General features: G+C 45.2%; 1 protein-coding gene across 7 annotated transcripts in view; it reads right to left on the reverse strand.

Moving 5' to 3' along the window:
• Positions 1-27,548, reverse strand: part of TRPM3 (transient receptor potential cation channel subfamily M member 3) — a 1,922,641-nt gene that overhangs the window by 236,343 nt on the left and 1,658,750 nt on the right. For 4 of the 7 annotated variants that reach the window (XM_069625800.1, XM_069625799.1, XM_069625798.1 and 1 more), the window contains one exon: positions 2,682-2,849. In XM_069625800.1, coding sequence (XP_069481901.1) covers positions 2,682-2,849 — 168 coding nt within the window. Of the gene's footprint in view, positions 1-1,722; positions 1,804-2,681; positions 2,850-27,548 lie in introns of all 7 variants that reach the window. The other 3 variants (XM_069625801.1, XM_069625796.1, XM_069625795.1) reach the window with 1 other exon arrangement.

Genomic DNA, 27,548 nt, shown 5'->3' on the forward strand with positions numbered 1-27,548 from the left:
CGCATTTTAAACTATGTGCCTCTTCAACAAATGGCTACAAGGAGTAGCACTTAAATACCTCTAGAACAAAGTTACACATTACCACAGCATCTGCCACAACAGGCATTCTGGCTCAGTCCACAGGATTGCCCCAGGACAATCTGAAAGCCAGGTCTCTAATGCAGTTCAGGACCATGCTAAAAACACATCTTTGCTAAACCTCTTGCTGCCCAACCATGACGCACCTGCGCGATGCCCAGGAAGCAATCAAGCGAGTATGTCCACAGAGCATAGCTGTAACCCATGTTGCCTATCCATCTTACTGAATTGAATAACCAGATGCACCCTGGGCAGTGTGGGAATGGCGTGGGCAAGCATCATTTTAACTTTAGATGAAAGATTACTCCTGCAAAAATCACTGTAACCTACGATGCCAAATGACCCTCTGCTGGCTCGAGCCTAGAAGCAATTACCTTGTGCGATACAATACAAATACAGATAACTATTAAGATGATATACATTTGATTTAAAATCAATTGTATTCTCTACAAAGGTCCAGCTCCATCATACATTCTACCTCTCAAGAGTCCAGCATCTACGGAGGTCAGATTTCAACACCAACCAAACTTTTAGTTCACTTTTACATTCTTGCTATGGTCTGTGTCCGAGCTTCCTCATTGAGTGCCCCCTGACTTTGGAGATCTTTGCCTATGGATATGTATTCGCTTCCTGAAGGCCCTGCCCCATTCTTATCAAGTCCTTACAGACACTGAGGTGCTGATCTCGTCACCCACTTCTTTTCACTGTTCCTTCGTTTTGTACTGTTTCTCTGTTAAGGGCCCTTGCTCAGTGGTTAGACCAGTAGACTCATGTTTTAATAAGGAAATGAATAATTAGAAAAGTGTATGACTAAGAACGTATTCAACACAAGAGATTAAATGCATGGCTGATCCTTTTGAAATGTTGGCGGAGAGGCTAGGTTTAATGGTGTGTTGCAGGACATTTGTCTAATTAGGCAGTTGCTATGATAATCTAATTCTCATGTAGGCTTGGTTGTACCCAAGTGCTATGCAAGCGTGTCAATAGATGTGGGAAACCTTGCCCCAGGGGATGGTCAGATCTGCAATGGCTATGCATTGGCTGAATACCCAAAGGTCCCTGACCAACCCATATAGAATAACTCATTAGCCTGGGCACACAAAGTTAGTCAAGGAATGACATCACCTCACATAAGGCACAGAGGGGGTAACACAGAATGGTGTGTATTCATCTAAAATAAGAAGTACAGATGGTCCAAGGGACACCAATGACAACATCACAAGTCTTCTTCTTACATGGCATGTGTTCACAGCGCATGGGCATACAGGGCACACAGCTTGCCATGATGGATCTTGTGATAACAGATGGTAACAGATGGTGTCTCATCCTATCTGTACAGAAGGAACGGGCAACACTACACACAAGATCCAGAAATGCTGCAGGTATCCATTTGATGGTGGCTTTTGGCTAAAGCGTCCCCCACCGTTTACAATCTTAGGAGTCTTAATCACATGCTGGATGCTTAACCATCGGCGCATGTTTAAGAATGTATCGTGGAAATGGAGGGATTGGGGAAAATGGAGGAAAGGTATTACTAGGAGAGTAGCAGTATTTGGACCATGGGATGGCAATATGTATTTGGGGGAGAGGGCAGCCGCCCGCTTACCATCCTCCAGACATACCCTGGTTTTTTGAAATACTTACCGTATCTAAATGTGAGTAGTCCGCCATGCTTCCTGCTTTGAATGTTTCGTCAGGTACTCGATTCCAGAATTTCACCACTCCCTGTGTAGAAAAGTGTTCTTTTAAAGCACCCTGCCCTTAGATGCGTCTTAGGCCCCATTGTCCGCAGACTTTTTCACTGCAGCAATCCTTGTTTTAGCCGCTTTTGTCTCATTATAACCTTGAAGCTTAATACCAGCACGTTCAATTCCGAATGTTACTCTCAGAAAACAAAATAACATTTAAACATTGGGACAATCAGAACATAGCTCGCAACGTTTGCAATTTTTTTATGTTCCATTTTTGGATAAAACAAATAATTTGTTTAAACAAGCAGCTCTAACTAGAGAAGTTAAAAATTAGTAACTTATTTTCTTGATGCTATTCAGAGAGAGGACTTTGAGTCTATTACATAAGAGGAAATGGCACAAAGTCCTTTCATCGACAGTTACAATGTTTTTTTAACGAATATTTTTCAATGAAAATAATCATCGGAAAATATAGGGGGTGGGAAAGTGCATATAAGGGGTGGGAGGTCGGGAATAGAGAACGACAATAGTGGTTGGGGAAACTGGGGAGGGGGCAAAAATAAAAAAGAAAGACACATTTAGTGAGTTTTTTCACTGAAAAATATTCACTAAGAAACCCATCTGGAAAAAAAATCTGTTGATGAAATGACATAGAACCAAGGAAATATATACAAGAGCAGACAGATGGTGGTTTGCACACATGTACGGCACCTACAGGATAGATGATCGTGCGCAGGGAAGAGTGGCAAAGTTCTAACATGTGAGGTAAGGCATGATTGGAGATAGAAGAGGGTAGCTGAATGCCCAGAGATAAGGTGCTGCACACTAGACGCAGCTAATCAGTAACATATTGACCTGTTTTTGGGCCCCTGTGCTGTTTACTGGCATTTCTAATTCCTGGTTAGTTCTTACCGTCAGCTCCATGTCATCGTCTTCTTTTTCCTTCACAGGCTTGTCCGGTTCCTCGGTCTCCCTCTCCTGCAGATCCATCTCGTTGGCTTGAGACATGTAAGGCATCTCATCTTTGTTTTTGAACTCTAGGCTGAGGATTGAAGGAGGAAGTAGAATTCCTAGAATTACCTAAACCAATAATAATGATAACAGCAAATTATCTAACAATAGAACTTCTAACAAATACAATTCAGACACTGGTTGTTAGAGAAGATTAATACATTTAAGTTACATCATGTTTTGGATGCACACTCCCAGCGAAGTTATTCCCAGCTAAGTTAGCAATTACTTGACAGACCGGGTCGCCTCTAGCCCTGTCGACTTGGTCTAACCTGCAAAATGAATTATTCTGACACACCCTGCAGGATTTGAAGATGGCTGCCGTCAGGCAGCGTTTGCCCTTACAGTTAAAGGCTTGGACCTGATAGATGGACCTGAATTGCAGTCAATTTGCACTGATTTAAAAATAAGCATTACTTTACTTATTATTCATGTTCATTTGATAAATATGTTATTTTGTATGATCAAAGAACGTGTTCATGTACATTTTTCTTACATCCTTACCTATCGGTTTTAATTTGCAGTTATTTTATCATTTACTATTATTTGTCAAGTTATCCTTGTTCATTGCTTTAAAGATGGTGAGCGGGGTTATGATATATTGCCAATGCACAAATGAACCTTACACGTACACAAATAACATTTCTGCATTCACAACCAAATTAAAGCCAAGGCAAATAAATTTGCACTGTTGCTAATGCAATTGTTCAAATGCCATTTAAACATGGGCAAAGTGTGCTTGTGATTATGCAAATGTATCATAAACCCGCCTGAGATGTCTAAACATGCAGGACACTCGGTTCCTACTATTGAATGATAATGTACAGCCATTGCAACTATAGAACGACCCATAGAAAACACATTGCTTAGCTGAGAAAGCACAGTTTGACTGAAACTATAACGATATCACTGAAAAAGGACACATTCCTGACACCTAGTATATACCCATTTAGGTAATCATTTCTTTATTAGTGATTTATAATGTAGCACACACAAAGTAGGTTTGTTAGAGGGCACAAAGAGTGTAACAAGGTAAAACTGGAAGGCACCGGAGCGGTACCAATGATTAGATTAAATAGGAAAGGGAAAACGGGAAAAAACATACAAAAATGGGGACGATTGACTGATTCATAAATATGTTAAAATATTGATTCAACTCATTTCCCAATAGTAACAAACACAAGCTCTCAGTGGTTCCTCTGAGGGATTGTCTGCTTAAGATTAAAAAGTTTAACAGTCTAACACTATGAAAGCTAACATGACTCCGCCACCCTTGAACGGTGCTCTAGTAAATGCCAGGTCTATGCCTGCACATGCGCTGGACATTAATGATCTAATCTCTGTGCACAAGCTTGACATCTTGGCAGTATCTGAAACATGGCTACATGCAGCCACTGCCCTATCAATAGCTGTCCCCCCAGGCTATTCTATGTTCCGGAGCACAGACCCAACACAAGGGGTGGTGGAGTTGCACTGATAGCAAGGGATTCCCTGCCTATCAGACAACTCAGAACCACCATGGCTGGCAACTGTGATATCCTATCGGTCAAACTGACGATTTCACACACAGATACCATCACCATCCTCCTTATCTATGGCCCTCCAGGTCCTGCATCAGTGTTCGAAGAGAACCTCTTGCACGCAATCAGCACTAACACTAAGCCAACCTCCAAAATAATCCTGCTAGGGGATTTCAATCTGGGATACAATGACCTTGCTGACCCAAGTGCCACTTCAGTGTCCACCTAGCTCGGTACGCTTGGCTTTTAGCAATGCATTAACTCCCCTACTCATGTTAAAGGTTGCAGACTGACTAGATTTCTGACTTAAATTGGCAGATATCTATCCACTCAAAAAACACTTGCCCGTGGTCCAACCACCATACAGTACACTTTACAATCCCCCCTGCTAGGCACACTACACCTGCTGCCCTGGCATTGGTGCAAGAAAAATTACCAAGACTTGTATTGCCCCTTTGCTTAGCACACTCTATTCCATCTCACCCCTCTCTAGAGCCCCTAATGTACTTGCTGAACTTTACTCTAAGACCCTGACCTCAGCTGTCAACACCATCGCTCCATTAAATCCAAGCCTTCAGTGGACAAAAACTCCTGGTTCACCCCAGATCTTCAAGAGCTCTGCACTAATCAATGTTTGGCAGAATCCAAATGGAAGCAATCTCCTACAGACTCACTGAAGTCGCTGTTCTCTATTGCGGCAAAACAGTATACACATGCAATTCTCCTGGCTAAATCAACCTTACACAATTCCAGAATCAGTCATGCAAAATCTAACACCCATGAGAAGTCCCTGTCAACCCTTTCACTGCCATTTGAAAAGATGAGGCCTGGCGCTGCAACATTCAAAATGTTTTGCTTACCAAAATTTAAACCCTCCATAAAATAGACCACAAGCAATCTACACTGAAAGCTCAACAGCAGCCGTACACCACCACCCCTATCATTGCCTCTCACTTAACACTCCCCAAATTTCACTTCTCCAATGCCCGTGAGTCAGAAGTCTTTGCCCTACTAAAGGGCTTTAAGCCCTCAAGAATTAAAGGGGACATTTGTCGAACCGCCCTCATCAAAGACTGCTCTGACACCCTGGCTTCATTCATAGCCACGTTTATCAATGCCTCCTTTTCTTCAGGGGCAGTCTCTACTTGTCTCAAGGAAGCATGGGTTCTCCCGCTCATTAAAAATCCTTCTCTAGGCCCCACAAACCCCAACAACTACCGCCTATTACAACGGTCCCCTTCCTATTGAAAATTCTGGACAGAGCAGCCTACCTGTAAATTCAACACTACCTGGAAACTTGCCAATCTTTGGGGTGTATCAGTCGGGGTTCCGCCCACGTCACAGCAAAGGATCTGCTCTGCTCAATCTGAAGAACCAGCTTGATGATATCAGGGATGAGGGGAAGCCTGCCCTTTTGCTTCTATTTGACCTATCAGGTGTGTTCGATCTGGTCGATCATAAAATCTTCTGCCATCCCCTCACTGAAGCAGTTAACTTTTCACCTGAGGCTACTGCATTGACTACTTCCTTCCTGGAGGATAGAACCATTAGAGTGTTCACTGGGAATGCTAGCGCCCCTGCAGCACCCATTTACTGCGGAGGGCCGCAAGGGTATTGTGTTTCCCCGACCCTCTACAATATCTTTACAAAACCTATGTTTGACTTGCTGGATTCCATTGGCATATCTTACACAAACTATGCCGATGACACTCACATTCTACTCCCTCTTTCTGGCATCTATCAGGATGATGCTGCGTGTTTAAACATTGTTTACTTGACCACTCAATCTCAGATGGCCACTCACCGATTGTGTCTTAAAGATGAAAAGACTGAGAAACTCCTGGTAGGCTCACCAGCAGTGATTAGGAAGCTTGACTTGATATTTTTCATTCACTATTGACAGCATTAGGATCATGATTTCTCCTTTAGGGAAGACTCTGGGCATCTACCTAGATTCTACCCTCTCACTCACATGTCAGGTGAACTCAATTGCCTCCTCTGCTGCCTACACTACAAAGTTGATCAACACATTCAGACCATTTTTGTCCCGAGACAGTTGCCTTACAATTTCCCGGGCCACTGTCGGAATGGAGCTCCACTAATGCAACGCTCTGTTCACAAGCACTTTAGAGCACAACATTAGGAAGATGCAGGTGGTCCAGAAGAATGCCCTGTGAGCAGCACTCAACATCTCTAAACTTGAACATATCACTGCTTCTAGAAGAAAGCCCCATTGGCTACGTATCCATGAACGTATCCTTTTCAAAACATTATTGATCACACACAGGTGACTTGCCAAAGGGTCCCCTATCTATCTCTCACAGAAAATGATCAAAGAAAAGTCTGCTAGAGTAGTGTATACTCGCCGCTTCACCCAACCCAAGTTTAACAAGTGAAAGCTGGTGGCTCGAGCTTCCCGTCTTTGGCAGCTAAACAGTGGAACTATCTCCCACCATCCTTGCGAGCTGAACAATCATACTGGACCACCCGCAGGTAACTGAAAACGTGTCCGTTTGCCTAAATAGACCTCTTGTGTCTCGTTGGTAGTATTGTCTTGTTTAAACATATCATGTCGACGAGTAACTGGTTTGATGTAACAGTGCCTTGATGCCTTCGGGTTTAGTGCACTTTATAAATGTAAAAATAAATAAATAAAATAAACACAGAAGTTTGAAACTGTTAAGGAAAGGCCTGTTTGAATATGTCAGTTTGAGGTCTTCTTATCTCGGTTCTGGGTGAACAGTGATAACATCGTCTCGGATTTCTGAAATGGAGAAGGGTAACAATATGTTCTCCAATAGTGATCTGAGACATCTCGTAGGTATCTATTCATTGAAGTAGTTAGCGATGTATATGGGATATCCATCCGTTGTGCCTGATGGGTCATGTTGCATCGGTTGAATCTGATTGTATTTTCAATTTTCAAAAGTCTCGGGAGGATAGCTCAGGGGCAACACGCTTGCCTTGGAAGCAAGACGACTCGGAGCAACACAGGTTCGATGCCCAGGTCCCTGCTTAGAAACCTCTGGGTATGAAACGTGTTATAAATAACCAATTATAATGGAGCATCAATGAAGGGTCATTCGTGCTGGTGTTAAGGGTTCTATAGACTTGAGCCTCATGCTACTTTGTGTCACCTTGTTCCAGACCAATCATGAATTGTTGATCATTTTATTTGGCAAACATGAAATGGATCTGTTACAAAAGACAAGGTGCGGGGGGGTAATACCAATGCCCCAACTACGTACATTGTGTGCACTAATGCGAGTAGACGGGATGATCTTAATCAGGTGCCACTTAGTGGGCATTGATCAGCGGAAGAAAGAATACCCTAGAATATAGATTTATCCACAGTTTTATTTTGTTTTGTCAGGTATTGCAGGTTGGGCACACAAAGCTGTCAGCCATGTTCATGGAATGTTTCGTAATATGATTTCCAATTAGTATGGTTTTGATTTTCCTGCTATTTAAACACATAACATGGGTTATTCTCAAACATACATCCTGATTTGATTTAGGAATTTGAACATGCCATTTACAGACTGAACTGTATCAAGGTGCAGATTGCTACCAACGGCCGCCTACTGCAGAGGCAGAATTCATGATTTCAAGGCTTTTAGAAATTGAGGGAGCTTGACAATTGATCTAAAGGATAACGGGAGCTCAGTCCTACTGAAAATCTAGGATCAGCCTCCATATTTGAATTGGATTTCGGAACCGCTAATGAATATTGATTTCCAGGACGTAATTAACGAGATGGTATGCATTGGTGAATGTTAGTTTGGAGGTAAGCGGGAGCTACACCCTGGAGGGATTTAAATACCGAACATAAGGTATTTAAAATATGTTCTCTGTACAGTGCTTAGGTGAAAACGCTATATAAATAATAAATTATTATCATTATTATCATTAACTTGATACAAAAAACCCAGTGATCCAATGTAGCTATTGGTGATAGAGCCAGAGCGCGAGAATGGGATAATCAAATGAACTGCTGAGTTCTGGACTTTTTGTATTCAATCCAGTTGAAAGTCGGTGATACTTGATGAGAGAGCCGACCACACTTGGAAGGAATTATTTTCTGATAAAAGAAGAGATTGTACACAAGAGACTAAGTTTGAGAAATTATGTTTTTAAAAGTTGATTAATTTGATAGTTGAGCACCGGATCATTTTGCCAATAAAATCACATTGTTTTTCTTTCATCAGCATAGGACATGGGAACATCTAACTAAGTAGGAGGAGGGTCAATATTGGCAGTTCTCTCGATTGTTTGTTTAGGCCTAACAGGGTTAACCTCCGTCGTGCTTGGGTTGAGTTTGAAAACGTTTTTACGCATCCAGAACTCAATTTCCTTTAAGGAGGTAATCAACCTGCTAAAACTGAAATGAGAGCTTTCTAATTTAATACATACTTGCGTACCATCAGCTTATGAATGGTAACTCAGCCCATGTTTGTCAAAGACATGGAGCATTGGGCTAATATAAATGTTGAAGAAAAGTGGGGATAGAAGGGTCTGATTATGAGAGACATGAAAGGGCCAAACTTTACTTGCTCTTCTGTCCTAAAAAAAAAATGAGAAAACCCATTTTAAGGAGTGTGTGGATAGGTTTGTGCAATCATGTAAACGTGATAATGGTATATTGTGATCTACTGTGTTGAACACTGCCTACAAATCACGCATCATGAGATGAGTCATATCAGTGCATTACTTTGTATAAAGGATTAAAGTTAGAAAGTGACTACTTCTCCAACACTTTTCAAAACGAAGTAAGGCCTGCTAGTGGTCAATAATTATTTAAGACTGAAGGGGCCAAAAGGTGTTTTTTTCCAAAGCAGAGATATTACAGCAGTTGAGCAGGGACTATACCTCCTGATAGAAAGGTATTGACGACTGGAATTATCAGGTCTACAATGAAATCAGTAAATATCTTGGTGATATTACCTGGAGGGTATCTTACATAGGGGAAGATGGTTGCAAGTTTCTCAATTTATTGGAAGAGACTAGGGAAAAATCAAAATGAGTGAGAGGGTCAGTTGGTGGGAGGTCAAGCTATTCCTTTTTTTCAAGCTAAAAGCAGTGGATTTCTGAACTAAAAATGTTTTACATTTGGTTTTATTTATAGAATTTTTAATTACAAAGTCTCATATAAGGCCAAGGACTAGAGATGCAATACATCCCTATATAACGAAGAACATCTGTTAGTTTGTTCCTTATATAATTTCATACCTTCTTACAATCTGAATACAATTTTGCATAGTTGCCTGTTAGCACCCACCGACATTACTGGCTACATGACATTTGGACACCCCGCCCCTTTCCCCAGATTTCAGCCCCTTCACACATGAGATGATTGCCTGAAATCGGCGAAAACATCAATGTGGTCATTGGAGGACTGGACAAAGCTAAATTTAAGCATCTCGACGTGAGGAATAAAACTGAAGGATCCCGATGGTATCTTGAAAACCATGTTTCATGGCCATAGGGCACACCATTTCTGAGATATTTGTACCGCAGTGCACTGCAATGCACTGCAGCGCGCCAGTGTGAGGCGACAGGTGGGGATAGCGCACAGAAGGTCCCAGTATGCTCCAGTACGCCAACTCTCGCCTCGCTTACCTGTCTGCTCTGGGGTATGTCAGCCAGTCACAGGTGCCCATTCTCAGTGCAGTTTACTTTACTTCAGAGTGCAAAGCACATTAAGCGATAAGCGACTCGGAACAGCGACCTAAAGGATCCTTGGTTTTCAACAATTGATGAGAGTGTTATCATGTCTGCCTACAGTCTACACAAAAAAGCCAATTAAGTACATCACATCAGTAGCAAAAACAGGAGTTATAAACAATCAGGAGAATAAAGAGCAAAGAGGAGAGGAAAGAAGGTGAGGGATAATGGTAAACAGTGACCCAAAATGTTTCATTGAATATCAGCGATCATAGAGATGAAGAATTCCTTTAGTGCCGGACAGATGGATATTCTCAAGTGGGTTGCCAAAGGTTTTACCAACAGATTGAATAGTCTCAAACAATTTCCTTGGTGCAATGGCTGCCTTTTGTATCCCGTTGTTAAAGTATTTATTGACTTCGAAAAGAGCAATTTTATATTTCTTCAGAGTTTGGTGTTCCCTAGTGATTCTTCTGAGTTGCAATTCTTCCAGACTCTTCCCACATTAAGTAGTTATTTCTTAATTTCCATTAACTCTGGGAAATACCAAGGAACGTGTTTTGGCCTCACACTGTGAACAGGAAGTTGGAGTGGAGCAATTTTATCACGTATATTCTGAAAGATCGAATATAAACTGTCTAAATTCGTTGCATGAAAGAGAGTGGTTATCATGTACCTATTTAAGCTTGTTCATAAATTGTGGGGAAATTAGCTTATGCTTTTTGCAAAATGGGGCACCCATGGTAACTAGATTTTTGGGGACTGAAGTGGTTGGGTAAATGATGCTAAAGAGTCTAATGTAATAGTCCCACCAGGAAACTTGTGAGGTGTTGTCATGTGTTATGTTAAGGTCTCTATAAAAAAGCAGTGGCCCCTTAAGTGAGTGGGGAATACTGGGAGGTGATCAAAATTATGAGAACAAAAAAATCGCGTTGACTAACTTAGTGTCTGTGCCTTTTTCTTGTTCCAGCCAGATGTTCATGTTACCTAGAAAAAGAAGGTTTTTGTAATCCATACTATCTCCATCAGCCATGATCCGAGGTGATGTAAGAGCTTTTTAGAGGGCCTGAAGGGCCATAACAAAGCATAGCTCTGAAAGTCCTTTGTGCATCTCCATTGCATGTCGATAAGATGCTTTTCCATTGAATTATTTCTATCAGTTTTAAGAGATGGTTTGACTTCATAGGAACTTTTATGAATTAAAGCTCTTCCATTGCCACCAATTGTGTTAAGCCACAAGCAGAGTTTTGTATAGGGTCTAAGGTCTGGAAGAAGTTTTCACAATCTTCTCGGTTATAAATATGAAATCTAGATTGTAATCTAGTAGATGGTCAACGACGTCTGACGAGTGAGACTCAAAAGTTATAACGTTCATCGAGGCACTTTTAGAGTATGGATCATGGGCTCCGTTGTGACGATGGGATTGCCTCTCAACCTCTTTTACAGAAGTAAATGTATACAGGATGGCAGTAATAATATTAGTTTAGATGTTAGTGCAAGTTATCTTGTATGAAGATGATGGAGGCACAGAGCCTCTTCCATTTTTTAGAAGGATGCAGTGGTTTTGTGTATAGATCATGAAGAATAAAATGCCAATTCCAATGAAATGCTGAGAATAATAACAACATTGGCAACAAATTGTATTGGAAAATGCTGAAAGAGCATTGCTGTATTGTCAGAAGATACTGAGAGTGCTAATTTAGGTGGGAATACAGGACAGTTGAATTCCTCAATTTAAAAAACTCCTCCCGCCCCATACCATCTGAACAGGGTAAACAGGCTTGGCATCAGCACTTCACGTTGACACGGGCAGTCGGGCTGGAGTGTCTCAGGAAGTACACTTCATAAGATGCCAGTAAAAGGAAAGTGGGAGATGCCGTGGAACTGTGGAACCGCTAGGGATGAGGTAGTGTAAGTACACGGCAAAGGTAAAAATCCCTGCTGGAAAGAAGTTAAATGTTGTGCTAAAATTAAGTATGCTATGGGCCGGGCGACTCCCCTGTAAGAAATTAACTGAGCAATTAAAAATGTAATTAATGAAACAAATATCAAAAAACCATTTTAATTTGTGAAAGCAAACGGAATCATTCCGCTTACATAACGCTTCACGCTCGACCTGCAGGGATCAAAATTAGTAGAGAGCAGACTTGCTTCGTGCTGACACGGGCCAATTAAGCTTCAATGGCCCTCATCAGGAGGTTGGAGGTAACCATGCCGCTTTTAGCGGCATGGTTGCCTCCTTACCGCATTCCGGGCCCGGGTTCCTCAAATGAGGACTTACTGGGCCATCGCAACCTTGGCGGACCCGGTAATTCCCTGTCCGAGGAACCCGGACCCGGTCCATCCCCATTCCCGTTCGAACCCCCATAGGGCTTAATGGGAATGGGGATGGAGCTAACAACGGGCCCGTGAATGACGGGCCCGTTGTTAGCTCCCTGGTGTCCTCGCGGGACCCGGAATGGAAGCCTGATTTTTCCAGGCGCCCATTGAGGGTCACGCGAAGAGACCTCGTGGTAGGGCGGAATGGGTTTACTGGCACCGGCACCTTTACCGGTGCCGGTAAACCATTCCGCCAACCTTGTGATGAGGGCCAATGTCTCGCAAAGAGCACCTCATCATAAGATGCCCGCAGGAGGAAAATCTTGGGGGTGAAGTGTGTAACAGCTAGGTAGGATGCAACATAAGTATATTTAAAACGTAAAACGCTCAGCTGGAAATAGGGGAAATGTGCCAAAATGAAGTCTCCCATTGGTCCAGAAGATCCTCTCATACTGCAAATACCTTAGCAATCAAAGATAAATTAATAAAGCAAACGTCAATCATCATTTTAATTCACCTACGGACAGTTCAATTGCATGCTATGAGGCACTTTGCAATGTTGTGTTTTCTTTCAATCAGAAGACAAATCTGGGTGTCATGTGCATACAATTCTTGATGAGGGATGCGAAAGGCATCATTTAGGAACTGAAAAGACAACATGCCTTATTGGGGCAGCCTGCATAAGCAGCTGCGGGATACATGCAGGAACTATCCTGTCACTTGAGCTTGCTCTCTCTTCTCAATGCATTTAAGAGCCATTTTGATCAGTCCAATAGAAGTTTGAAGTATTACAAAGAGGATTCTGGCTTCTACCAGGTTGTATTCAGCCTACGGGTCTAATTCGATAAGAATGGGCGGTTGATTAGTGTCGAATACCTAGAGCAGGAATTACAAAGTGTGGAAAAGTGCAGAAAGACGTCTCCCTGCAGAAAAAGCAGAGAGAATGGAGACAAATGCAACCATTTGGGATTCCCTAAAACACACCCTACTTGGCAATGAGGCACAAGTGCAGTAATAAAGGTGATAAGCAAGGTTGCTTTAACACTTCACATTTACCAGCCTTCCGGTAGAAGGGCTGCTCTATTTAATATTCAGTGACCTGACCCCGTCTTCCTTGCCACTGCCACCCCCATGAATGGACTTGCTCGGCAATGTGTCCACATTAGCTGACATAGGTTATAAATACCAGCACTTTCAGGTGGAACGTGAGCCCTTAATGGTTCTAGAAGCCTCCTGTTATGAACAGGCAGCACCTATGAGGTGAGGGTCCTCTGGTAACTAAAACATAAGGCCTTCACTTGTAGACCAGCCCTGCCATCCCACTAACCCAACCAGTTTGTGAACGCCCCATCGCCATCTATATAATATTCCTAGAACTTGACATTCTGTACCGCTCAGTCCAGTGGCACACATCTGAAGATCACGGGCAAGACATTGGTGAGTTGAAAAATGGTCGACCCATGTAGTGTAAGAAAGAAGTTGGCTCAGGTTCTGTGCCATATGCCAGATGAAGTAGTGCTGCTGAACCCTGTTCTCCAGCCACTTCCTTCAGACAGCACCACCAACACAGTCCCTGGAGCGAGGCGTGCATCGATAGACATTCTGCCTCCAGGAGCGGGCAGAGACCCAAGATACTTTTCTAAGGAAGTCAACGTTTTGAAATATGTGAACCAGACACAGCAGGTAGTTTTTTGTGGTCCTGTGTTTTTGGACCTATGGCAGACTGTAGCTGGCGATGTAAACTTTTTAATTGTCTTAGCCCATATGCGGATCTACGTGATTTGTCAGTCGCGGAAAAGTCTGTGATGGAAATGTTTGCATGAGAAATATACGCACCACAAATGTTCGTACATTTCCTATGTGACCATTTTCATTACAACACCGTACATACATACACCCCCACCCACACCCACATCACCCCCACAACACACCCCCAACATACCCCCTGGGTCCTTTTCTTTTTTTATTTTCTTTTTTTGTTTTTTGGGCAGCTGCAGGGGTGTCCCCCGCAACCCCTGCTCACTATACTGTATACGTGGGGTGTTGCAGTGGACACCCCTACAGCCCTGCTGTCTTTTTTATTTTTTTTACCTACCTAAAATGCATACCACCAAAGGTTCGAACTTTTGGTGTTTGAACCTTTGGTGGTATGCATTTTCAGACTTTTAGCATTGTCAGAACTTTCGGTGCAGTCGTTTTGGTCTATTCCCCATATGCTTTCCCTGAAAAGGCAAATAAAGAGGGAAATATAGGAGCCTCCTTTGTAAAGGATGGGTGGAGGAATAGACAGGTCACACATTTACTTGTTGCTGACCTTTGTAAATGTGCACATTTCCTGATCCCTTCCTAGTACCAGGGAAGAAAGGGGCAGGGGTATTCTTTGAACGACTCTCTAAGAGGAGAGTATTTGTGTATGAACTAGTTTCACTGTAGTTTGCTCACATTTAAGGAGTGGGTGAACCAGACATCTAGTTTATGCCTGTTGGACATAATCTAAAGCAAAGTGACAGGAGGGTGAGGAGGCTGTTTAGTTCACCTGAGTAGGATCAAGAGTAGTACCCTTAAAGGAGTTAAAACTATACACTGAGCTTGTATAATTCATGGGGACGCCAAGGAAGCCAGCAGCCAACAGACACCAACAAAAACCGTGAGTGCGACATGGGTGGGGAGTAGAGCAATCACTCTACTCCAGAAAACCCCTGCCACTCTATCTTACTTCCCAACAACATAGAGTGCCATAATATTTGCATGTCTAGAACTGTGAACATTAACCTATGCCGCGTCTGGATAGATTTGTGAATATTAGCATCTTCATACTTAGATAGAACTGGGAACATTAGCCTGTGTCACATCTAGATGGAATTGTGAATGTTAGCATGTGCACACTTAGATAGAATTGTGAACATTAGCCTGCGTAGCATCTAGATGGAATTGTGAATACTAGCATGTCCACACTTAGATAGAATTGTGAACATTAGCCTCCCTAGCATCTAGATGGAATTGTGAATACTAGCATGTCCACACTTAGATAGAATTGTGAACATTAGCCTGCGTCGCGTCTAGATGGAATTGTGAATGTTAGCATGTCCACACTTAGATAGAGCTGTGAATACTAGCATGTCCACACTTAGATAGAATTGTGAACATTAGCCTCCGTAGCATCTAGATGGAATTGTGAATACTAGCATGTCCACACTTAGATAGAATTGTGAACATTAGCCTGCGTAGCGTCTAGATGGAATTGTGCATGTTAGCATCTCCACACTTAGATAGAACTGTGAATACTAGCATGTCCACACTTAGATATAATTGTGAACATTAGCCTGCATAGCATCTAGATGGAATTGTGAATACTAGCATGTCCACACTTAGATAGAATTGTGAACATTAGCCTGCGTCGCGTCTAGATGGAATTGTGAATGTTAGCATGTCCACACTTAGATAGAGCTGTGAATACTAGCATGTCCACACTTAGATAGAATTGTGAACATTAGCCTCCGTAGCATCTAGATGGAATTGTGAATACTAGCATGTCCACACTTAGATAGAATTGTGAACATTAGCCTGCGTAGCGTCTAGATGGAATTGTGAATGTTAGCATGTCCACACTTAGATAGAGCTGTGAATACTAGCATGTCCACACTTAGATAGAACTGTGAATACTAGCATGTCCAAACTTAGATAGAACTGTGAACATTAGCCTACGCCGTGTCTGGATAGATTTGTGAATATTAGCATCTTCACACTTAGATAGAACTGGGAACATTAGCCTGCGTTGCATCTAGATGGAATTGTGAATGTTAGCATGTCCACACTTAGATAGAACTGGGAACATTAGCCTGCGTCGCATCTAGATGGAATTGTGAATGTTAGCATGTCCACACTTAGATAGAACTGGGAACATTAGCCTGCGTCGCATCTAGATGGAATTGTGAATGTTAGCATGTCCACACTTAGATAGAACTGTGAATACTAGCATGTCTACACTTAGATAGAATTGTGAACATTAGCCTGCGTAGCATCTAGATGGAATTGTGAATGTTAGCATCTCCACACTTAGATAGAACTGTGAATACTAGCATGTCCACACTTAGATAGAACTGTGAACATTAGCCTGCGTCGCAACTAGATGGAATTGTGAATGTTAGCATGTCCACACATAGATAGAACTGTGAATACTAGCATGTCCACACTTAGATAGAACTGCAAACATTAGCCTACTTCGCATCTGGATAGATTTGTGAAGTTAGCATGTCTGCACTTAGATAGAACCGTCAATACTCGCATGTCCACACTTAGATAGAATTGTGGACACTAGCCTGCGTCGCATCTAGATGGAATTGTGAATGTTAGCATGTCATTGGCAGATGCACTGGCCACTAGAGTCTAAATGGAGGATAAGGGGAGCTATCAGAGAGCATGTTAGAGGCGGGGACTAGAGGAGTATGGAACCTATATGCCAGTCAGACCCAGATCAGGACAGAGCCGCAACAGGGGAGACTACGCTTCAATTCAGGATAGAGACGCAAACTAACCAACCCTACTAACAATTTCCCTTTCTGCATACACCTCTCAAACTCCAAACCAAACACAACCAAAACCGACAGCACAACAAACCGCACAAACTTCACTACATTGCAACAACAAAACAAAAACACACATAGCCTTGCACAACAGTACACGACGACTACCGGCCGCAAACACCCCAGGCCCAGCCAACGGACCCACCGGGCTGAGGCCGCCAACAGCACATCACTGCTCTCTTGCACTTTTCCTGCTTCCTCCCACTAACTCAACCTCCCCTCCTCTTTCAGAAACGCCAGAGCGCCAAGAGACCACTACGGTGGTGATAGTGTGCGGTACAAATGTCCTTTAACATTAACATTAACATTTGTATGGCATGAACTGTGTCTAAAAATCTAATATCTCCTCTATGCAAAATTGAACCTAGAAGTAGACGTAATATCATCTCTATGTACAAGTGAACTTAGAAGTGCACATAATAATACCTAATAGCCAATATCATCTGTGTACAATTCAACCTTGAAGTGCACCTAATAGTCTAGTATCGTCTCTGTGCAAATTGAACTTGGAAGTGTGCCTAAAAGTGTGCCCCACCGAAATGAGAGCTACAATTAGAAAGCCCTGCTAAAATCCACCTAAAAGTGCGTACCAAGCATGAGTGCACCCACTGCACCAGAGTTAGTCGGAAAAGACCTCTGTGGACCGCCCCCACTTCCCGATCTGCCTTCCCTTCCATTCCCCTTTCCCAAACCACCCCTCCCTCCTTCGCACTCCCTGCCATTCCCCTCTCAAAACACCAAGCCAGAGGGGCACGATGGCGAGCCAACCACCCTAAGACCACTCTTTCCCTGAACCTCACCTCCGACCAGCCATCGTTAACCATGCCCGCTCCACTCACTATCATACCTGGCACACCCCACCCTGCAATCACCCAACCCCCGCCTTGCCCTCACAGCCCTACCACCTTCTCCTCCCGACCGCACCCTTTCCCCTCCCTAATAACTGCACGCCTAGCCCTTGCTAGAACCGAGGCTGCATCCGTCTCCCCCTCTGACCCCCCTATCCTCTCTCACACCCCAATCGCAACAAGGAAACTAAAGAGGAAACGTTCCTGGTCCCCCTCAATCTCTCAGCATTCTACGCCTCCACTGTCTCATCTCACCACCTCATTCCCGCAATCTCCTCCTTCCCCCGTGGCTTCACCCTTCCTGAAACCCCTCTCCCTCCAATTCTCATCAACTGCTACTGAAACACCTAACCGCACACACCCCACCTTCAAATCCCCCGAACCAAACCCATCTCTTTCACGCCACCCGAAACCTACCAATTTTTCTGCTCGCCCTCTATTGCCATCGAGCATCACCCACACTACCACCCTCCCTCCTCCACTCTCTCCGCCACCACCCCCTCCCGCTCCATCACCAAGACCAACCTCGCCTGCCGATGTGAACTGCATCTGCCAGATCAGTAGCAAAAAACAGACACTGCATCTTTGACCTCCTCGCCTCTGTCAAACCAGACCTAGTTTTCATCACCGAAACTTGGTTCTCTGACGACTTCGCCCCAATCGCTAACGAAGCCTCCCCCCCCCCCGACTGCTCCCTCATTCAAGAGGAGGGGGAATAGCATTTGTCTTCAAGTCTCTCTTCCACGCCTCAATCATTGACAACCAACCTTCCATTCCTTCCTGAGAATCTCTCCTTGTTAAAATGTCCATCTCCCCATCGCTCTCACGCAGCTTCCTAATAATCTACAGGCCTCCTGGCTACGATGGACAATTCGCAAACAACCTCTGCAACTCTATTGCCACCCTTCAACTAAACCATCCCAACCTCACCCTTCTTGGAGACTTCAACATATGGCTCGACATCCCCACGAACCATATGACACACTCTTTGGTTGACGGTTTGGACGCAATTAACCTCCAACCCCGCATAAATGGCCCGACTCACTATAAAGGACACACTCTTGATGCCATTTTTACCTCCAACTCTCTGATTCATTTAAAGCCACCCACCCCTATCATCTGGTCTGATCACTTTATCCTCTTGATCACCTTTCGCTCACTGTCAGGGCTGGCTGGATTAGTAATCAGAAAGAGTATGTGCATAGAATTGGCTGAGTAATAGTCAGAAAGAGTTTGTACATAGAATTAACATTGTGCTTGCCCAAGTCAAGATGGAGAGAAAGAAACTTAATCTGATTGGTTAAAGAAACAATGATATGTTTGGTTTGCCTGATTGGTGGATAGGACAATGGGTTTGATTCTTGTGAGGTGAGCAAGATTCTAAACTGCCTTTCATCCATAGAAATTCAGTGGCTGGTTGTACATTAGTTAAGCTCCTTAAATAAGGCCTTTCAGAGTTCAGAAGATTTACCAAAGAAGTAAGAAAATCGTTTGCTGAGCCAGAGTGAACAAAATGGCATCAGGTGGGATCGTTCTTTTTAAAGACTTTAAGATTTTCACAGTGAACTTTCATTTTTCATAAGAAGACTTAAAGAGTTAACAAGTTTTAAAGTTTACTGCGAAAAACAACATTTTACAGTTAAGTTACTATAAGGAAACAAGTTTGAAGACTGTGCGCTCAAGTTTAAAGTTTGTTAACTACGTGTAATGTATTTCAAGACTGTTTAATGCGTGCGCGAGTTCGCGTGTCATCGTTAACGTTTCAATGGGAGCGCGCGGGTATTCAGAGCGATAGAGCGCGTGACCAAATGAAATGCGTGAGTGGATTTTAACATGTCCACAATTTTAACGTGAGAGACGTTGCGTAATAAAGCGCGTGTTGGGTTGCGATAGAGCGCGAGTCCATTTTTAACTAAGCGCGAGTTGTTTTGAACGCGTGTACTATTTTTACATGATTTACGTTTCGTATAACCGCGTGTGTTCGGTAGCGATAGAGCGCGAGTCCATTTTAACTAGCGCAAGTTGTTTTTTTTAGCGCAAACACGTATTTTCACGCGTGCGTGTTTGGTTAAGATGCGCGTGTGTATTTTAAACGCGAGGACAATTCTTCACGTCTTGTGATTTCAGGTGTTTATCGCACACGCTTGTCAAGAAAGAATCTATACGTTTTTATGTTTTAAAAAGAAAACGATTCACACGCAGAAGGAAAGCAGCATTCAAGAAAGTTAATGAGTTTCTATTTAATGTAACTTTATGCAAATGGATTCAATACTTCAGAGAAAGACTGCATTTTACAAAAGCATTTAAAACTCAAACTTCATAGAGTTAAATGAACTTAAAAAGCAAGAAGAATATCTAAGTCTGTAAGGTGCTTGTAAGGGTCATTACTTTAGGATTCTAAAGAGACTTGAATGGCTTGAAACTATATGCACAAAGCAAGATAATAATTTACAAGATATTCCACACAGATAATTAGCCTCTGAGGGGGTAATTCATAGAATTTAGCGCACAAGTAGTGCATGCGGCTGGCGCACAGTGTGCACGAGCGAATCTCTGCGCCAGCTGCGTGCGCTAAAATCCATTTCCGCGTACAGCGTATTCATGGATTTCAGCTACCAAAACCAGCCGTGGCACACAGTGGCACAGCGACCCTGCAGCAGCGCCAGTTATGCCCCCAAGAACGCCCCTCGCGATTCCAGCAGGGTACGTGTATTTCAGGGGTGCGCATGCCCCCCAGCAAAGGCACATGTCTCCTTGCACTACTGATCACCAACTCATGTCCCCTTGCACCCCCACCCCCAGCAGTGTGGGGCACCTGCCAGCAGGCCCCCACTCATGTCCCACGCATGTCCTCCCTACCCCCCAGCAGTGTGGGGCACCTGCCAGCAGGCCCCCACTCATGTCCCACTCATGTCCCCCTGCACCCCTACCCCCCAGCAGTGTGGGGCACCTGCCAGCAGGCCCCCACTCATGTCCCACTCATATCCCCCAGCACCCCCACCCCCCGGCAGTGTGGGGCACCTGCCAGCAGGCCCCCACTCATGTCCCACGCATGTCCCCCCTACCCCCACCCCCCAGCAGTGTGGGGCACCTGCCAGCAGGCCCCCACTCATGTCCCACTCATGTCCCCCTGCACCCCCACCCCCCAGCAGTGTGGGGCACCTGCCAGCAGGCCCCCACTCATGTCCCACTCATGTCCCCTTGCACCCCCACCCCCCAGCAGTGTGGGGCACCTGCCAGCAGACCCCCACTCATGTCCACTAAGTCCCCTTGCACCCCCACCCCCAGCAGTGTGGGGCACCTGCCAGCAGGCCCCCACTCATGTCCCCTTGCACCCCCACCCCCCAGCAGTGTGGGGCACCTGCCAGCAGGCCCCCACTCATGTCCCCCAAACACCACGCCATGACTATACAGACCCATGGCCCTAATGCCAACCCAAATCCCACCCCTCCACCCCCCAGTACAAACACCCAACGAACCACAGCACCCACTCCCTAGTAAATCACCCATTCCATGATAGTCTGAAAAGAACCAGCATGCCCATCAGCAAATGTCCTACAGAGCCACACAGTTGCAACACATGACTGTGCCAATGCTCATGGAGACATGCACCAAAATCATCACTGTACACCACACCAATAATGTTGAATAAAGAAATGTATTAAAAAGTATAACAAATGTCAAAATGAAAAGCACACATGCAAATGAAGAAATAATATTTGAAATAAGAAAAAGAAAGTCAAATCCAAGCAAGAAAAGACATCCAAAACATGAAAAAATATAAGTGGTGCATCCCCAAAGTCCATAGAACGAAATCCAAAGATAGAAAGCATAAAAAAACATTACTCCATGTGAATATGACTAAAAGAAAGTATATACATGTCCTGAAAATTGAAAACGAAAGTCTGAAGGGTCCATTATCCCAAAAGCAAATGAAACCTACCAAGAACCCTATCTAAAATACAACTATATACAAAAAGTGGAGCAAAGTCTGTGGACTCCAAATCATAATAATAAAGAAATGAAACCTAAACCTAAATAACTATATACAAAGGCGGCGGGCTAGTCCGACGGCTCACTGGTTGATGTCATGGGCCAGGGCATCATTGAACTCCTATTCAATGGCTTGGAGGCGGGCATGTTCCCTGGCCCCGAGGTCTGGCAGGGATAATGCGGTGTCCAGCTCCAACTCCCTGCGAATACCCTCAAGGCACTCAGCCCGCCTCAGCGCCCTCCGTCCTGACCATTGTGTGCCGTTCCTCCTCCACCCGCCGCCGCTCCGCACCTATCTGCTGGCCCAACCGCTCCCACACAGAAGACACTCCCATTCCAGGGTTCTCCTGCCCTCCGGCCGATGCCTGCCCCCCTGATGTTGATGGCCCCGAGCCATTATGCCTCCCACGTCGAGCCTGCCGCTGCCTCCGACGCAACTGCCTCTGCCAGCACGACGGCATCCAGGCTGATGGAATCCACTGACGCCGTCGTGCACGTGCCCTGCCCGATGATGCCGTCACATCCTCCATCTGCTGGGGTCCAGTTGCTGGTGTGTCCACCCCTGCTGGACCTCCGACTCCTGACTGTGGCAGGGATGGGATCTCCACCGAGTTGGCTGCATTGGTCGGGGCAGGTCCACAGGGGGCCCTTGTGGCATCTGGGCCGGAAGACGGCATGGAGAACGACTGGCACATAGCCTCCACAGAGGAGGAGAGGGTCGCCAGAGTGGCCGACACATGTACGAAACCCCCGACCATGGGCGCTCCCACTGGGCCACGTTGGCACGGTGCTCTTCGTGATGACGTGCGTGCTCCCCCCGGGAAGCACGCACGTCATCACGAATGTCATGCTTGCACAACACGACACCAATCAGGACCTTCTCCATACGGCCAGGGGTCCCCTCGTCCGCTGGTGGAGGGGAGTCAGATGACATGGACATCCCCCCTACCTGCGGACGGGCCTGGGATGGGTCATACCTGCTGGTGCATGGTGGTGCAGTCACAGTGTCAGGGACAGTGACATGCACAGGCCCCTCCACGGTGACCTGTGCTGCCTCCTGCCCCTGCCCCTGGACTGCAGCACTTGCACCAGCAGGGATGCCCCCACCAGGCCCCATGTGCGGCTCAGTAGCCACCTCCTCCTCCTCTGTGGAAACCACCAACCTGGATGGCTCCACACCATCTTCCGCCGTTGCAAGCCCCTATGGGGGCTCACCCACCCCTTCCGCTGCAGCTGTGGGGGCATCCCCGCCGCTTCGCTCCACAGCGCCGTCTCCGCCCTCTTCTTCACTTGGCACTGTGAAGAGGGAGACATAGAACACAAGCATACAATGTCCCCTAACAGGAAGCAATAGCAGATGAGTGGCACTGTCAAAGATCACTTCCATCATGTCCCTCCACAACACATGGGTCAGTGCAGGCAAAACACATGCAGTAACAGGCATGGCGCATGCTGTGGACATTAGCATACATGTCCAACGGACTCTTGAAACATACAATGTTGTTTTGGAACTCACATGCATCATGGGTCATGCCTATCACATGCGCACACTTCACCGTAGTTTCATCCATCTGGCCTCGTACACCCCAGACACAGTGGATGCAAGGATAACTAGGCTGCATCAATGAATCTGAACATTGTCACAGACATGTGTCATGCATCCATGGCATTCACAAGTCACAGACACGCAGGTCAGAGACACAGACATGGACACCATACATGTACATGGCATCAGCACCTATCCCTCACCTCACCCATGTCCAGGAACAGAGACTGGCATGCTCTCATGTGTCCAATCCGCATAGGGCTCCCCATGTTGCATTTAAATACATGCACCAACTGTGTGGTTCACACATTACTGGTCTCACATGCGTGACCATGATGTCCCTGCACACACACATGCGTACATGGCCTATGTCACACATTACAGGCAAGTATCAGAAAACCAGCACACTGCAACATGCCCTGTCTCACACAGCAATGCTTGGCCACTTACCGCTCGACTCCAGACGGGTCTGCCTCTCAAGGATCTGGGCACGGAGTGCTGGGCGTACGCGTTCCAGGACCCTCATCTGGATGGTACTCATGCTGCCCCGGCCCCCCTCCACGAGGTGCCGGGCCTTTATGAGGGTCTTGGACCTCAAGTCCTCCCAGCGCTTCTTGACTTGCTTGATGTTGCGGGTTGCCACCCCCTCCGCGTTGATGGCAACCACAAAGTCATCCCAGATCCTGTCCCGTCCTTCCTTGTCGGCGCGTGATGATCCGAAGAGGGCATCATAATGCCCCAGGACAAGCTCCACCAGGACACCAACTTCCTTCTGACTGAAGCTGGTGGCCCTCTGCCCCTCTGGCTGGGGGTCGCCAGTGGTCTCAGATGGTGTTTGCCCCGATATGGCGACCCCTGAGGCAGGCGTGGGTGGGCAACTGGGTCCTGGGGCTGGGCTGTGGAGCGATGGTACCCCAGTCGGGAGTCTTCTGTTCCAGCAGGGGTGGGCACCGCAACTGGACCCCTGCAGATGGCTGATGTGCAGGCACCAAATGGCAGGGCACGAGGGCAGCAGGCAGTCAGGCAGCAGCAGATGGCAGGTGGGAGCATGCTCGGGGCTCTGGGGGGCAGTGATCCGGCCTTTTGGGCAGGAGCGTGGTCTTCCATGTGTTTTCATGTGGCCAGCTTGATACGGAGTGATTTGGCACGTGAAAAAATTGCACGTCAGCGTGTAATTCGAGGAAAGGCCCTTAGCGCGTAAGCGCGTCTTTGACATATCGCGCACGGGCGTTGCCCTGGCAGGGCTTGAAGATCCCACGTGAATTTCCATTGCTCTGTACGTGCTTTCCGTGGGGTGCGGTGCGTGTGTTTTCCAGGCGTTGGGGTTCACACATTATTACTTCACAGCGAGTGGGTGTTGGCTACACGTTCTTCTACACGCAGACGGTGAGTGGTACCCCGCTCGCCCAAGGCCTATTGCGTGTGAAACTTCCCGCGCACCCCCGGAATACACGTACCCCGCTGAATCGCGTGTGAAACTTCCCGCGCACCCCCAAAATACACGTGCCCCGCTCGCATAGGCCCAATCGCAGTATGGGACATTCATCATTGCTGTATATTGCCACTTTTGTAATGCGCAGGGACGCTACCGCCTGCCTTCGTGTGGCGGATGTGTTTCGGCTTGTGCGTGTCTTTGGCTGTGCGCGGCTTTGCCCTATTTGATTCCATGAATATGTGTGGTTCGAGTGCATGTGGGCGTTCCGTCTGCTTCCCTGCAGTACATCCCCAGTTACGCCCTTATTTTTGCGCGTTGTTCCCCATTCCGCGCGTTACGCCCCGTGTTCCGCCCACTTTCTGGTGTATGCGCCGAGGTTGTGCGCTTTCACTGTGCGCGTCGCGCACGCCGTTCGGGATGTTGCAGTGACGTGTGCGCCATGCACGGGTTTGGCGCACATCCCGAGGAAAACACACGCAGGGACTTCCATGAATCGCACGCGTACGCGTCCGCCTGTTTTTTCGCGCTTGCGCCTGCTTGCGCCAAGATTTTTGGCGCACGTTTGTTCCATGAATCGGCCCCTGAGTCTTTTACTGAGGTTTAAGAGGTAAAGAGTTAGAGTTTGTTTTAGAATAATTTTAGAAAAGAAGTTTATATTAACATATAAGTCACCAAGTGTATTTGTTTACTACAGATACCAGAGCCTACCAGAAGGTTGCAGGGCTGCAGTGTCTCTGTTGTTATTTTCTCCAAATTCCCCTTTCCCTTTCTTGGGGTTCTCAGCTCAGCTTATACTTAAGGGTTGAGAGGTGAACTCCTGGTGAGGGTTTGTGGGGCCAGCATCAGCTCCTGTGGAATTCAGTCAAGCCGGACCCTGACAGGATGAAAGGCCTTATTTAACGAGCGGTACCACATATCACATTGAATATATCCTTCTATATAAAAGAGGAATTAAACAGAAGTGGTCCAGTAGTAATAGATTCTGGAGCCACTGGTAACTTCATGGATTGGAATGTGGTTAAAGATATGAATGTGCCTTACATTGTAAAAAATATACCAGAGCATGTGAGAGCGGTGGATGGGTCTCAACTGACATCAGGTTTAATTACACATGAAACCATCCCATTGGGGATGGAAATTGGAGGACACTGGGAGGAAATTGTGTTTGAATTAATTGACACTCCACAGTTGAAAATAATTTTGCGAATGCCTTGGTTTACGTATCATAACCCTCAGATTGATTGGGGAAGAAGAGTGGTGAAATTGGATTCTTCTTTTTGTGTTACAAATTGCTGTAAGGAAGAAGTTCAGGAAAATGTTTCTAGTAGTAATTGTTCAGAAGTAGTGGAAGGTTTGGTGAAATTGGGAACCATAGTACATTCTATAGGGGCTGTAATTGGAGAATTACCAAAGTGTTATCAAGATTTCAATGATGTGTTTAGTGAAAAGGAAGCTAATGAATTACCTCCTCATAGAGAGTATGATTGTAAAATTGATTTAGAACCAGGGGCCCACATTCCTTGCAGTCGCTTCTATGCCCTGACAGAGAAAGAGAATCAGCATTTGAAAGATTACATCCAAGAAAATCTGACTAAGGGGTTCATCAGGCACTCCCAATCGCCAGCAGCTTCTCCACTATTTTTTGTTCCTAAAAAGGAAGGTACTTTACGGACATGTATAGATTATATGGAATTGAATAAGATAACAATTAAAAACAGATATCCTCTGCCCTTAATCTCAGTAATGTTAGATCAGATTCAAGGAGCTTCAGTATTTACCAAATTAGATCTTCGTGGTGCATACCATTTGGTGCGGGTACGTCAAGGTGATGAATGGAAAACGGCATTTAGAACAAAATTTGGTCTTTTTGAATATCAAGTAATGCCATTCGGATTGTGTAACGCTCCCGCGGCCTTTCAATTTTTTATAAATGAGGTATTGAGAAATTGTATTGACATCTTTGTAGTAGTATACATTGATGACATTCTTATTTACTCTAAGGATCTATTACAACATGAAAAACATGTCAAGAAAGTGTTACAGCGACTAAGGGAGAATACATTATTTGCCAAGTTAGAAAAGAGCCAATTTCATACCATGGAAGTGGAATTTTTAGGTTTTATTATTTCTCCCAAAGGTTTGGAAATGGATATGAAGAAAATTAAAGCAGTTGAACAGTGGCCAATTCCAACTTGTGTTAAAGATGTTCAAAGCTTCCTGGGTTTTGCAAAATTTTACAGGAGTTTCATTAAAGATGTCTCTCAAACTGTTTCTCCTATCACCAAATTATTGAAGAAAGGAATGAAATTTGAGTGGAAAAATAAAGCGGATCAAGCTTTTAAAAAATTGAAGAACTGTTTTACATCTGGACCAATCTTATTACACCCAGATCCTTCTCAACCATTTTTTGTTGAGGCAGATGCTTCTAATGTTGCAGTTGGAGCTGTGCTTTCTCAAAGGCATCCTGAAACTGGGCAGTTGCATCCTGTGGCCTATCTATCCAAGAAATTGCTTCCAGCAGAAGTAAACTACACGATTACCGATAGAGAACTCCTGGCAATCAAGAAGGCATTTCAGGAATGGAGGCATTATCTGTTAGGAGCAAGATTCACGGTAACCGTTTTAACCGATCATAGAAATCTTCTGTTTTTGAAATCAGCTCGAACATTATCACCTCGACAACTTAGGTGGTCACTCTTCTTTTCAGAATACGATTTTGTGATAACATTCAAGCCTGGGCGGTTAAATGGTAAAGCGGACGCTTTATCGCGAGAAAGTTCTTCGGAAGAGGTAGAAAATCAATTATTACCAGAGCCAGTGATTGCAGAAGATAGATTTATTCTAAGTACTACAAAGGTAG

Source organism: Ambystoma mexicanum, chromosome 6p, assembly GCF_040938575.1.
Source record: "Ambystoma mexicanum isolate Mex_15411 chromosome 6p, UKY_AmexF1_1, whole genome shotgun sequence".
In the NCBI taxonomy this organism is placed as follows: Eukaryota; Metazoa; Chordata; class Amphibia; order Caudata; family Ambystomatidae; genus Ambystoma; species Ambystoma mexicanum.